Below are 14,860 nucleotides of genomic sequence, written 5' to 3'. Positions count from 1 at the left end.
ACGCTCAAGCCTATGGCCCAGCCTGATGGAGTCGGTGGTCAAGCCACAATGATTTGTTAACTTGGCTTCATTACAAATATCTTGAATCGCCTGAGACAGTAAGGGGCAAAGTGTTTTTAGCACACCGGGGAGGACATGCACCACCGAATTCCAAAGGGCGGGAGTGCAAAGTCCCAACAAACAGGAGGCATTATCAGAACGCAGGGCCAAATTGGTGGATGAAAAGAGAAGTTTCACAAATGGGGAGCGGTAGAAAAAAAGGTGATTGGATTGGAACGGCTGGTGGAGGCATTCACCACAAGACTTTCTGGTGAAGGGTGCTGGAACAGGAAGGTGGATCCCTGGAGGAGGACGATGGCATCGGGTGATCTGTCTATTGACTGGCAGACCAGAGCAAGGCTTTGTCCAAATACCTAAAAGGGTATCTGCCAAAGCCTCATTGGAAGGAAAGAGGGGTTCAGAAGTCTCGCTCGTTTGCAGGAACTCGGTTGGGAAATACGTTTTTGCCTCAAAAGTTGAAAGTTGAAGGTTAAGGACTTCGGCGTCCCTACGCACAACCATAGCATAGGGGAACCAGTCCGGTTCGGCTACATTCAAAATACGAAATATGTGATTTCCTGTCCCAGCTGCAATACAACTGACAACTTCAATGGCAAAATCAACCACAGTTTTTGTTAATGTGTCATTACAAGGGCTCTCAGCCCTAGACGCCTGAAAAAGGTTTATATTACATGAGTTAGACCGCCTAACAAACACTAATCCTGCTGTAACACAGTCAATAAAATATCCCACAATCTCATAAGTGCAAAGAAGAGATATGCAAGAACAAAACTATTCCTCTTTAACACAAATACAATTATTCCTAAATCAATTCACATTTAGGCATTGACACTAGACCTGTAATCATTACGGTTCACAAGAGAAACAATTTAAAAAACAAAATCAAATACTAACCTGAAGTTGTGGTAAAGTATACTGATTGAGTCCCAAAGCATTATGTAAAGGAGTTGAACAGACTGCTGGTGATGGGGTTGGTGAAGGTGAGTGAGACTGTGGCCGAGAGTGTGAAGTCACCGGAGCAGACACAGCTGTTAGATCCATGCGAGTGATTGAAATACCATCACATGGTGTTCGTGGTAGAAGGCTAAACCACTGCCTGCTCGTTTCCGTGAGGGTCTTCAACAACTGGTCACTTGTAACTAATGGAGAACTATAAATCTTTCCTGTAACACTTGCACCTGAAGTAAACAGATGATTACAGTCTGGCTTTTCAAAGCTATGTTGTGATATACTTTGCTGAATGTTACAGCCAGTGCTGTTCTGATAAGGTAATAATGTGCACCCATTTGCAGAGCTACCATTTGTTTTTTGGAGAAGACTGTCAGAGTCGGCGGACATTTTCGCTACTTCTAACAGTTTACTTAATTTTGAGAATGAACCAGGTTTCTGTAAAAAAAGATTAGTATTGCCTCTTTCTCTGAGGTGTTTTTGTTCCCAGTGGCTTTCATGTAAACCATTAACTTTTTCTTCAGATATGTCTAAGGATTCTTCTTTGATCTGAATACTTTCTGCCTTTTTTTGCTTCTCTTTTTCCTTTGCGATTTCTTCCATGCCTGAAAGTAAAAAAAAATAAACTTTAACAAGTGAATAAGCAATGACAGACTAATTTAACACTGACCTTGTCAACTGAAAGCCCACTGTGAACCCAAAAGGCCATATGTATACAACGAAGAAAAAAACATTCAGGGCTTTAGAATGCAATAGCTACGTGCTGTATTTGCCTTTATAGGCGACTAATTACCCAACCGAAATAGGTAAAAGGAAAATGCTACTTACCAGTATGCATCTGTTCTTGGCATGTAGAGCTGCAGAGACATACACTTAGCATTAGATCGCCACCTGGTGTTGGGCTCGGATGATTGCAGGTTGTTGTCTTCTTGGAGAAGTCTTTGTAGTCACAATATAGGTGACTTCTCCCTTGGAAAATACCGCACATGGGCATCGGCTCCAGCTCCATCCTTCAATTGTTTTTCGCCATGATGGGAAATGATGGAGTTAGTAAAGATACAGCAAGAAAAAAAGGATGTCCATGTGTGTGCATCTAAGTAAGATGAGAACTGGAATGGATACAGGTCCGGGGAGGCGGGAGGGCGTGTACGACTCTGCAGCTCTACATGCCAAGAACAGATGCATACTGGTAAGTAGCATTTTCCGTTCGAGGAATATGAGCTGCAGATCGTACACTTAGCATTGATTGTACAGCAGTGTCTCCCCTAGTGTTGGTCGCCTGTATCCATTGCAGTAGTCTGAAATAATGTTCTAAGGACAGCCTGGCCTACTGCAGCTTGCTGCTTGGCTTGCACATCAACACAATAGTGTTTAGTGAAGGTGTGTGGTGTAGACCATGTTGCTGCCTTGCATATGTCCTCTAATGGTATATTTCCTAAGAAAGCCATAGAGGCTACTAGCTTGCGAGTGGAGTGTGCTCCAAGAGGAACTGTTAGTGTGAGTTTAGCTTTTTGATAGCATATATGTATGCACTTAACAATCCATCTGGCAATCCCACCCATAGAGCTAGGGTTGCCTTTGTGTGGAGGAGAGAAAGATACAAACAATTGTTTTGTCTTTCTAAAGGATGTAGTTCTATCTTTGTAGTATAGCAGATCTCTTTTAACATCTAACGTGTGTAAGGCCCTTTCTGCTACCGAGTCTGGGTTTTAGAAAAACACAGGTAACTCTACAGATTGGTTTAAATGAAAAGGCGTGATAACCTTTGGAAGAAATTTTGGATTACATCTGAGAACCACTTTATTATTATTGATTTGAAAAAATGGTTCTTGTATAGTGAACGATTGTATTTCACTTACTCTTCTGAGAGAGGTCATGGCAACCAGGAAAGCAGTTTTCCATGTGAGAAATTGCAGTTCACATTTATGCAGAGGCTCGATAAGGGGTCCCATGAGTCTCGTAAGGACTAAATTTAGGTTCCATACAGGAGAAGGTGGCAGCCTGGGAGGGATTATTCTTTTTAATCCTTCCATAAATGCTTTGATTGCAGGTACCCTAAAAAGAGACAAGTGTTGTCTGTTTTGTAAATAGGCTCCAATTGCTGCAAGATGTAGGCGTATGGAAGAGTATGCCAAATTAGACCTTTGTAGATGTAACAGGTAACAAATGATATTTTGGATGGAAGCATCCAGTGGATCAATGTGATTATGTTTGCAATATATTGCAAATTGTTTCCATTTAACGGCATAACACGCTCTAGTAGTGGGTCTTCTCGCCTCTTTAATGATATTCATGCAGTCTGGTGGAAGGTTAAGATAACCAAACTCTAAGACTTCAGGAGCCAGATCGCCAAATTCAGTTGGTTCGGGTCTGGGTGTCTGATTTCTCCATGGTTCTGTGTTAACATCGAGGGTGTGAGCTGTAACTTTTGATGTGGAACCAGGGAGAGATCTAATAGCGTGGTGAACCACGGCTGGCGTGCCCATGTGGGAGCTACTAGAATGAGCATGAGAGACTGTTGTTTGAGCTTGCGCACCACTAGTGGAATGAGGGGGAGAGGCGGAAAAGAGTATGCAAATCTGACTGACCAGATCATCCATATTGCATTGCCCTCTGACCTTGGGTGTGGGAACCTGGCGGCGAAGGCTGGGCATTTTGCATTTTCGTGGGTGGCAAACAGGTCTATGTGTGGGTGCCCCCACTGTTGGAAGAATGGTTGAAGAACTTGTGGATGCAGTTCCCATTCGTGAATCTGTTGTGACTGACGACTCAACAGATCCGCTATCTGATTGTGAACTTCTGGAAGGTGTTCCGCTAACAGATATATGTCTTGAGGAACGGCCCATCTCCAAATGTTCTGTGCGAGCTGGGACAGTTGCAGAGAGTGTGTGCCCCCCTGTTTTTGTATATAGGACATTGCTGTCATATTGTCCGTCTGGATTAAGACAGCCTTGTTCTGTACTTGAAGTTGAAAGGTTTTGAGTGCTAAGAATATTGCTAGCAACTCTAGATGGTTGATATGCAACAGCTTTTGCTGGTTGTTCCATCGACCTTGAGTTGTGTGGTGTAAGAGAGGGGCTCCCCATCCTGTAAGGGATGCGTCTGTTGTGAGCACTATTCGTGGAACAGGCTCGAGGAACGGCCGTCCTCTTGTCAAGTTTTTGGTGTTCCACCATTGCAGAGAGCGATGCGTACGGCTGTCTACCAACACCAGGTCTGTGAGCTGACCTTGAGCCTGATTCCACTGTCGTGCTAGACACTCTTGTAATGGACGCATTTGCAGTCTTGCATGTGGCACTATGAAGATGCAAGATGCCATCATGCCTATTAATCTCATGAACACTCTTGCTTGGAGAGATTGCTGGTGTTGAAAATTTGAGACTAGGGCTTGAATGCTCTGTATCCTGGCTGGACTGGGATACGCTAGATCTGTAGATGTGTTTATGGCAGCTCCTAGATACTGATGCACGTGCGAAGGCTCTAGGTGCGACTTTGTGTAGCTGATCGTAAACCGTAAATCGTGCAACAGTTGAATTGTCAGCTGAGTGTGTTGTACACATTGGTGGAAAGATTTGGCTTTTCTGAGCCAATCGTCCAGGTAAGGGAAGACGTGTATTTGTTGTCTTCTGAGATGTGCTGCTACTACTGCTAAGTACTTCGTGAACACCCTTGGAGCTGTTGTGACACCAAATGGAAGGACTTTGAACTGATAGTGCTGTCCCTGTATTACAAACTGTAGGTACTTCCTGTGAGCAGAATGTATTGGGATGTGAAAGTAGGCGTCCTTTAAGTCTAGTGTTGAAAGGAAATCACCTTGTTGCAGCAGTGGGAGCACTTGTTGCAGAGTGATCATATGAAAATGATCTGATTGTATATAATGGTTGAGGGGCCTGAGGTTGAGAATTGGTCTCAGTGTGCCGTCCTTTTTGGGAATTAGAAAATACAGCGAGTAAACCCCCGTCCCCTGTTCCTCTAATGGGACTAGTTGAATAGCATCTTTTTGTAGAAGTGCTAGGACTTCTTGTTGAAGCAGAGTCAGTTGATCTGTAGACATAGGACGCTGCCTGGGTGGTATGTTTGGGGGGGTTGCTGTAAGGTCTAGGCAGTAGCCATGTTGGATAATCTGTCTTACCCACCTGTACGTTGTTATTGAGTTCCAGACTGGCAGGAACTGTGTTAATCTGCCCCCGACAGGAGTGGAATGCTGTTGGGGGAGCAGAGGGAAGTCACTGTTTAGTTGTGGAGGAGGAGCGATTGCTGTTGTTACCACGTCCTCTTCCCTTGTTATTATTGCCCCTGTATCCTCCTCTAAAATATCCCTTATTAGAGGAGGTTTGTGTTTGTGTTTTGAAAGATGTTGCTGTGTCTGCTCCATTCTGCTTGGAGCCTCCTCTATAAAAGGAGCGACGAAAGGAACCTCTAGTTTGTGTGGACTGCAGGGCTCCCATTGACTTTGCCGTGTCCGTGTCTTTTTTCATTTTCTCCAGTGTAGTGTCTACTTCTGGACCGAATAACTGGTTCTGGTTAAAGGGCTGGCTCAAAATTGTGGTTTACACCTCTTGTTTGAACCCGGAAATGCACAGCCATGCATGTCTCCTGAGTATCACGCTAGTATTTACAGCTCTAGCAGCTGTATCTGCGACATCTAGTGCACATTTTATTGAGGCATTGGATATTAATTTGCCTTCTTGAATAAGCTCAGTTGCCTAATCCTTATACTGATCTGGGAGGTGCTGCATTAGTGTTTCTAATTGGTCGTAATGAGCCCTGTCATAACGTGAGAGAAGGGCTTGTGTATTGGCAATGCACCATATATTTGTAGCTTGTGCAGCAATCCTTTTACAGGACGCATCAATAACTTTGGATTCCTTGTCAGGTGGGGGCGTTTCCCCAGAAGTCTGTGAATTCGCCCTTTTTCTTGCATTGGACACTACTAAAGAGTCTAATGGAGGATGTCCTTTAATTGAGGTTGGGTCAGAGGGTGCAGCCCTATATTTCTTTTCTATCCTTGGATAAAGTACCCTAGCACGCACAGGATCTTTGAATATTTCTGGAGCGTGCTTAATGACTCCTTTGATCATGGGAAGAATGTGAGTGGATTTGTGTGATGGCTCAAAAGTATCCAACAGAAAATCCTCCTGAATGTCATCAGAGTGCATTGTAACATTGTGGTAGATAGCGGCCCTGTGTAAGAGGTGATTAAAGCCAATGCTGTCCTCTGGAGGAGAGGGCTTTGATGGGTATAACTGCGGATCCGGGATATCAGGCAAATTATGAGGTGGAAAGGTATAGACATCCTCATGTAAAGGATATGTATTTGGGTCTGTATTCGGATCCTCCCCACCACCTAGGTCATACTACTCATCAGTTTGTGGTGAATGCGAGGATGCAGTAGAGGCAACAGGAGAGATTTGAGGTGAAATGTAAGGAGGGATAGGAGAGGAAGGAGATACAGGAGAGGGAGGGTGCATAGGGGAAGTTGCACAGTCCTTCTTTTGGCAGGAACCACAGGTGTAGGTGGCGTTTCTGCAGGTCTCTTCTTAAGAGGTATAGCACCCACATGTCCAGTCTTTGGATTTATGTAGATTTTCTTCTGTTTGGGGTTTGGTCTAATCAATTCTTTCTCCTCCTCCTCTACAACCCTCTTCGGCGTCAATTTTTTCGGTTCCGATAGAGGTTGTTTTTGTCGTTTTGACTTGGGAGGTGTTACAGTGTCCTGTGGCAAAGTTCTTGGTGCCGAAGGTGTTACCTTTGGTTTGACAGGCGTGTCCGAGGGCTTCGGGACCTCGGGATCCGGCCTTGCAGGTGTTGTCACCGGAATGGCAGTCTTCGGAGTGGAAGCTGAATTTCCATCTTTATCTTTAGAAGCCGACGGCTTTGGAGCCGAAGCTTCTTTTGATTTTGGTACCGAAGGGTCTTTCGGTTTCGGTGCCGAAGAGTCTTTCTGTTTCAGTGCCGAAGAGGCTGTTTCGGTGCCGAAGAGGCTTTCAGTTTCGGTGCCGAAGAGGCTTTCGGTTTCGGTGTTGAAGAGGCTTTCGGTTTCGGTGCCGAAGAGTCTTTCAGTTTCGGTGCCGAAGAGTCTTTTAATTTTGGTGCCGAAGAGTCTTTTGGCCTCGGTGCCGTTCGAAGTGGTGGGATCGGCACGTGTGGTTTGCTCGGTGCCGAAGCACCTGAAGGCGTAGTTAGCTTCCTCGGAGGCGAGCTCGAAGTCTGGGCTTTAAGAGGGAGCGCTTGGTCTCGACTGGGCCCTTTGGGCAGAGTGCTGACCTTCGCCTTTGGCTTGGGCAGTGTATGAGGTGCAGGGGCAGAGGCACTCACGGGTTGACGTGATGAAATCAAGTCGTCCGAGTCCTCTCCCCCTGATATGATCTGGAGATCTGGCGAGTCATCTTCTCCAGGAACGAGCGGAACCTCGTCATCGAAGATATTGTCCGGCGCTGGGGCTGATCGGAAGGACGCACAAGCTGTGCAGGTCGACTCGTTGTGGTCCGGCGATAGACAGAGGTTGCAAACCTCGTGATGATCGCTATGCAGGAATTTTACCTGGCATTTCGGGCATTTCTTGAACGGAGTTCTTTCCATGTGGTGTAGGCCGCACGGCGTCGATAGGCCTAACGGCCCACTTCGATGACCGGAATGGAAGTTATGTTGTCGAAAAGCCTTGTCTTCGATGTCGAAGGTAGTTTTTTGAAGTTTGTGGAAGTTTTTTCGCTTCGAAGTTGCTGGAAAAGTTTTCTAGCCGAGCGGAGAAACTTTCATCCGAACCCAGTGGCGGAAAAAACAATCTAAGGATGGAGCCGATGCCCATGCGCAGTATTGTCCAAGGGAGAAGTCACCTATATCGTGACTACAAAGACTTCTCCAAGAAGACAACAACCTGCAATCATCCGAGCCCAACACCAGGTGGCGATCTACTGCTAAGTGTACGATCTGCAGCTCATATGCCTCGAACTAAGAAGTTACTAATGTTTGGTAAAGATTTTTTGGGTGGATACTCTATTTCCTTGCATATTCCTCGCCTGTTATATTTCTATGCACCAGACTGGAGCCGATGCCGATGCCAATGCCGATAACGAGCACGGTCCCCATTTAGGCATTGGAAGCGACGCCTGAGTGACTTCAAGGTAGCTATGTAGCATTGAACCCTGTGCCCTGTCATCACTTCCCATTCAATTTTTTCTGTGTTTAGAGGCAGAGACGAGACGGGGCAGATAAATTACGTTGCAATGCAAAAACTACATTTGAATTGTTTTAGTATCAATGGGCTATCAGTGAGGAAACTGCAGAAGACAGTTACCAGCAGAATCCTCACCTGTTGAATAGATTCTAAAGCAGTACCTGCAGGAGTGGTTAGGAGAGGAAATTCAGGAGTGCTGAACGTACAAAATGGCCATCCCAGCTCACGTCTGAATCAAAACAAAAATACTTAGCAAAGGTGTGAAGGGAACCTGTAGGGTACTGGGTTTCTGTTGCGGTACCCCCTGCTTTTTGCCTGATTCTGATGCATCTTTGACTGAGTTCCTGCTAACCAGGTTCCCAATGCCTGCGTTCTTTCCCAAAAACTGTACCAATGTTTCCACAACGGGCACACCTTTGGCTCACATATAAGTCACTTGCAAAAGGTACCAGTGGAACCAAAGGCCTTGTGACCAGAGAGGGTCTTTAAGGACTGCAGAATGTATTGTGCCACCTTAAGGGATCCCTCACCAAACACAGGCATACTGCCAATGTAGCCTGTGCATTTTGGTGCAAATAAAAGTGACAAGTCGACCTAGCGCACATCCCTGTGTTCCAGGCCTGCCAGCACTGCAAGAGGCATAGATAGGGTGCACTATACTTCATGTGAGGGCATAACTGCATGAGCAGAAATGTCCCTATTGTGTCTAGTCCTTTCTTAGACATTATAAGTGCACAGTAAAGCCATAGGAGTACATGGGTTGGGGGCTTGTCAACACATGTTCCACAGCTCCATGATGGCTTCAATGAATTCCAAGATGTTTGTTACCAAACATCTCGGATTACTGAGCCCTCACTGGTGCCAGTGTTGGATTCATTAATAAATGCACTCAAAGGGCACCTGAGAGGTGCCCACTGACAACCTACTAACCCACTAGTGTGTGCCTGACTGGTCTGCACCAGCCTGCCACCTCTAGACATGTTTCTGACCCCGTGGGAGTTGGAGCCTTTTGCTCTCTTGGGTCAGAAACAAAGCCTGCTCGGGTGGAGGTGGTTCACCACGAACAACATTGAAAGGTAGTGAGCCTCAAAGGCTTCTTGTCCTTTGTTGTGCTGACCAAGGCCTTTCCAGCTAGTGGAGATTTCCGCCCGACCAAGCCCCACTTTTGACTGCAAGGTCGGTGGGAAAATTAGTAAACAAGAGAGGCATGTCCCCTCTCAGCAAGGACCAGCCCTAAGGTGCCCGGGGATGAAGTGACTCCCTCCTTTGAAAATACTCCATATTGATTTGAAGGATTCTAGCCAATAGGGTTAGGGGTATACCCCCTTCACAGAGGAAGTGAACATACAAAAGGTGTTGTCACTTTTACGGTAAGTAGCCCATTGGCTACTTCCTTCTGACCCCTGTAACAACCCAAAAATTTCTATTTGGGAGCATCCCTGAACCTTAATCCTCTGCTTACCGATGACCTACGACGAAGAGGACAAAGAAGAGCCATGCAGCAGCGAAGACTGAAGACATGCCACCAACTGACTTGGTCCAAGCCCTCCCGGTCTGTCTGCAGCCATTAAAGACCCTGCTAAAGAAGAGCGACTCGTCCTACAGCCCCACAACCTCCACAACCATGGAAGCACTGCCTGCCTTCTAAAAAGATTCCTAATCTCCCATGGACAGCGGATGTGTCCAGAAGAAAAGCAAATTTAAAGAACAACCTCTTCACCTAACGCCCACGACCAGAGTCTAAGAGGCCCACAGGTCCAGAAAAGGTTCCCCAGCAATCCTGAGCAAGAGCTCCTGGAGGATTGACCCCTGACAGACTCCACGTTTATGCCTGCAGCCTCTGCACGATGACGTTTCCTCCACGATCACACTAGTAAATTGACTTCCAAAACCTAAGGACACCTCTGCACCCGGCGCCCCTGGGCCCGACACTCCATCACACCCTAACTTACTTTGGCAGCTGTAGATTGACACTCCATCACACCCTAACTTACTTGGGCAGCTGTAGATTTCCAACTATCGGCCTCAACCTGATCCTGCAGCCTTTTTCCAAGTTTGAGATTCCCCTTTGGTTTACATAGGGTGCCCGATGCTGTGTTGGCACTCTGCACCAGGCCACCCCTGTGCAGCTGGAGGGTTAAGTTTGGTGCTGCTTTGTGGCCACTGTGGTTACCTTGACTCCCAGAGACTGGGTTCAACTGTGTTACTCACCTGCAAGTCGTAATACTTCAATTGCCCCCTTTCTCCATTGGATAACATTAGCAAAAAATCCAGAGTTTGACCTGTGCACCCGGCCGCCGCAGTGCCACTGGTGGTGCAGTGACGTAACAGACTTGAGACTTGCCTGGTACTGATTCGTCATCCATAAGCTCGTCTCGGTGCGAGCTTTTTGCTTCATTTGAGCTGGATTTCGGGGCAAAGGGTGTTCGGTTCTCACGGGACCTTGACCCTGTGGTATGTCCTCTTCCTTATCGGAGTCCGATTCAGGAATCAATAAAGGCTGCTTTTCCTGTTCCTCTTAGCCCCCTTGTGCATCGAATTCTTCTTGCTCTGATCCTTCATCGAAGATGTCTGGCGTGTATTCGATGTTCTGGCAGTGCATTTCATGACGTCGATCCCGACGATCGCAGAGAGACTTTTTGGATCAGAAGGATCTGCATGCTTCGCAGTTATGTTTGTAGTGCTCTGGAGATGAGCACAAGTTGCACACTTGGTGCGAGTAGGTGAGGGGATATTTCATGTGGGACAGCAGAATTGGAATGGAGTCTGTTCTATCGACAGTGAGGTGGAGCGACGCAGTTAGGCCCAACGACCTTCCACGAGTTTTCCGATCAAAATTTTCTTAGACCCATACACGGAGAAGTGGGATACGCATACGCAACAATACTGATACAGATAGTGGATTGCGCACCAAGGGGAACCCGAAGAATGGTTTCAAACCGGAGCTCAGCAATTCTCGTCCGAACCCGATAGCGGAAAAAAAACAATCTAACAATGGAGTTGATGCCCATGCGCACTATCACCAAAAGGAGACATCACCTTACCTCGTGACTGTAAAGACTTCTTCGATGAAAAACAACTTGCAAACATCCGGACCCATCACTAGATGACAAGAGTATGCAAAGCATGTGGTCTACAGCTCACATGCCTCAAACCTTATTTTACCAGTATCTTCGGTTCTATAAAATAAATATACTAAAAGTAATATTTTTACAAACAATTTATCTCGGATTTAGTCACTGAGTGTGTGTAATCATTTCTTGCATGTGTGTGTGCAGCAAATGCAAGGCACTGCCTTTTGATGAGCCTAACTGCTCGCCCACACTACTATAAGAGAGAGCATTAGTATTATATACTTTAGCCTTTGTAAAGCCCTTGGGGATCCACTGGACAGTGTGCACACCATACCTTACTTTGGTATGCTATATGAGCCAGTTTTCTACATAAGCCATGTTGCAGCATGAAAAATGTCCGCCACTGGAACAGCCCTGGGATGTGCTGGAGTTATAAACTTCACTCTAGTGAAGTGAGCATGGATTCGCCCAGTCAGTTCCTTTTTAGCAAAAGTATAGCACATTTGTATACACAGAATGATCCAGCAAGGATCCTCTTCTAGACTGCCTTGCCCTTTTTGCTGCCTGCATACCCCACAAACAGTGGGTTGGCAGACTTGATCTCCTTAATGTAGTGAATATAATAACTTACTGCTTTATGAGGGTCTAGCTGGTGTAATGTCTTCTCCTCTTTGGGGGCTAAGGTTAAGGGTAAAATGTTGGAAGGGCAATAGATTGCCTAATTGGGAAGTCGTTGCCACCTTGTTGGAAAGCAGTTTTAGTGCTAAGGGCCTGGGTAGAAGCAAGCAAAATACTGTGCCGAGGTAACGGCAATACGAAATAAGTATTAAAAGTCAGTAAACATATCTGATAACTATGTAGAGGTTCAAAGGGAGAAACCTTCATAACGTAAAAAAAAAAAAATATATATATATATATATATATATATGTATGTATGTATGTATGTATGTATGTATGTATTGGTACTTTTATATAGCGCAGTGACTGTCACCCATCGGGTATCATGGCGCTTCGACTTAGATGATACAGAGCACAGTGTTTAGGCAGTTGCATGGCTAGCAGAGAAGAACTTTAGGAAATTTTTGGAAACAGGTACATTTTCAAAGCCTTCTTAAAAAGAATAAAATCGTCCGTGCGGCGTAAGCATAAAGGTAAAGAGTTCCACAATTTTGCTGCGGTGAATCTGAAGGATCGGCCTCCCATCCGAATCCTCAGAATCTTGGGGACTGTCACCATACATGCTGAGGACAAGCGGAGAGATCTAGATGGTACATACCAGGAAAACAGATTTTGCAAAGAAGACGGACCCTGTCCGTGAAGGGCCTTATGTACCAAGCAGAGGGCTTTAAACTCAATCCTCTGAGAGATTGGAAGCCAGTGGAGCTCCCTAAGTGCTTTAGTGGAAGAGTCAAGACGACTGCGCGAAAGGGCCAGTTTGGCGGCGAGATTTTGAATGCGTTGCAATTTTGCCACCAGGGTCTTAGGAGCCCCCAGAAGTAGTGAGTTACAGTAGTCAAGCCTACTTAAGGTGATACTTCTCACTACTTCTGGCCTAGAATGTACCGGGAGCATCGGTAATATTTTCCGCAACATTCGCAGAAGTGCCATACAGGTAGCCACTGTTTTATTTACCGACACATCTAGCTGCAGACTGGTGTCTAACATCACCCCCAAGTTTCGAACTGAATCAGCCGGCAGACTGGTGTCCTGAAAAGATGGAGGCCAAAAATTCAGTGGCAGAGGCCTGGGGGTACGGTCCATAGAACAGTGCAGTACCTCCGTTTTGGAACCGTTGAATTGTAAAGAATTGAAGCTCAACCATTCCGTAGTCGTGGACATACACTGATGGAAGGTCTCCTGCGACACTGCCTCCTTGCCTTCAAACGAGAAGACAAGTTGGGTGTCATCAGCATAGTTGGTGACTGCTATGCCAAAGGATTTTATCAGCTGGATCAGGGGACGGAGGTAAAGATTGAACAGGATCGGGCTAATGGCCGATCCCTGGGGCACTCCCCTTCCCTACCCATCTGGTGTTTGATTTGAAGGGCGGCAGGGCCACCATTTGGTGTCTGTTGTCGAGATAGGGCACCAGCCAATCCAGAGCCTGTCCCGACACCCCTATTTCCTCCAGTCTCCTGACCAGGATCGTGTGGCTGACCGTGTCGAACACGGCCGACATGTCGAGCAATACTAAAAAAGCAGCTCGACCTTGGTCGGCAAGCGTCCGCAGGTCATCTAGCACTGTCACCAGAGCAGACTGCGTCCCGTGGGCAGGTCTAAAACCAAACTGGGCCACGTCCAAGCAAGTGTTGGTCTCCATAAAACTGGAAAGATGTTTGGTCACCAGTTTCTCCAGGATTTTAATTGGGAATGGGAGCAACAAGATGGGTCTGTAGTTTGCTGGACAAGTGGGGTCCAGAGTGTCCTTTTTCAGGAGTGGGGATATATATATATATAATATGTATATATGAAAATCCTACTGAGCATCACAAAAGGTATCAGAGAAAACATGTGTCCCTTCAAGAATCTGATCATGTTCGATGATTTGAAGTGCGATAGCTAACCTAGATGGCAGAGAAATACAAACAGGGAAGCAGTGTAATCTTTGATAGTGCACGCTGCACAAACTAGCTGGGCTAGCAACAGAGCAAAATGAAGGACAGCCGACAGACATGCTTTCAAAGGGTCTACATTCTGCTCCACTGGAGGGACAACATGGCCACAATATAAATTGAACCTCTTGTGGGGTCGGCTGGAAGGGGCGCAGGTGTCCCTGCTTAATCATCAGACCTGAAGGTGGAGGATCTGGAGGTTGGCGTGAAGCACTTTTCCCTTGGACTGGGAAAGGAATCAAGGATATCTTGAGGTAACGTGTGATTATAGGAAATCCCCACTACAACAGAAATGTGTCTCCCAAGGCTCTCTGCTATGGACACTGGTGGGCAAAGAAATTAGAACAATTAGCACTGTTGTGATTGATAAAGAGGTCCACCTGCTTGGAAGAAAGATAGTCTGTACCATCTTCGGGAAGAAACGCCACTCAAAGTCAGCAAATTGATGTTAACTGAGATTGTCGGCCCTAGTGTTTATTTATTTTTAACATTTCTTAAGCGCGAACAAATGCCCGCAGGCGTCTCGGCGCTATACTGTTAACAACTCTCCTAGGCTTGGCGTCAGGTTCTTAAAGATTAAACAGCCATGTTTTCAAATTCTTCGTGAAAGACAGGAGGTTTGGACTGGATCTTATGGATTGTGGAAGTGTATTCCATAGTTTTGAAGCGGCAACCAGGAAACGTCTGTCTCCCCAGTTGACTAACCTAGTCCGCGGGACAATCAGATCATTCTGTTTAGCTGAACGGAGTGGTCGAGAAGGGATGTATGGAATCAAGTGGTCTCTCAGAAATTGTGGTGCTTGGTGGTGTAGTGATTTGTAGACAATGCACAACGTTTTGAATTTAATTCTGTTCCTAATGGGAAGCCAATGATAGCTTCTCAAGACTTCAGTTATTGGTTTGAATTTTGGCGTGTTTGAGAGAAGTCTCGCTGCAGCGTTCTGAACTGTCTGCATTTTCTTGATGACTCTAATTTGGGCATTGGCAAA

General features: G+C 46.1%; 1 protein-coding gene across 14 annotated transcripts in view; it reads right to left on the bottom strand.

The window, feature by feature from the left end:
- Positions 1-14,860, bottom strand: part of BAZ2B (bromodomain adjacent to zinc finger domain 2B) — a 1,380,234-nt gene that overhangs the window by 270,130 nt on the left and 1,095,244 nt on the right. For all 14 annotated transcript variants that reach the window (XM_086956655.1, XM_086956643.1, XM_086956644.1 and 11 more), the window contains one exon: positions 955-1,613. In XM_086956655.1, the coding sequence (XP_086812781.1) occupies positions 955-1,613 (659 nt within the window). The remainder of the gene's footprint in view (positions 1-954; positions 1,614-14,860) is intronic.

The sequence above is a fragment of the Lissotriton vulgaris genome, chromosome 2_1, assembly GCF_964263255.1.
Source record: "Lissotriton vulgaris chromosome 2_1, aLisVul1.2, whole genome shotgun sequence".
NCBI lineage: Eukaryota > Metazoa > Chordata > Amphibia > Caudata > Salamandridae > Lissotriton > Lissotriton vulgaris.
This window is presented reverse-complemented; position numbering and strand designations above follow the sequence as displayed.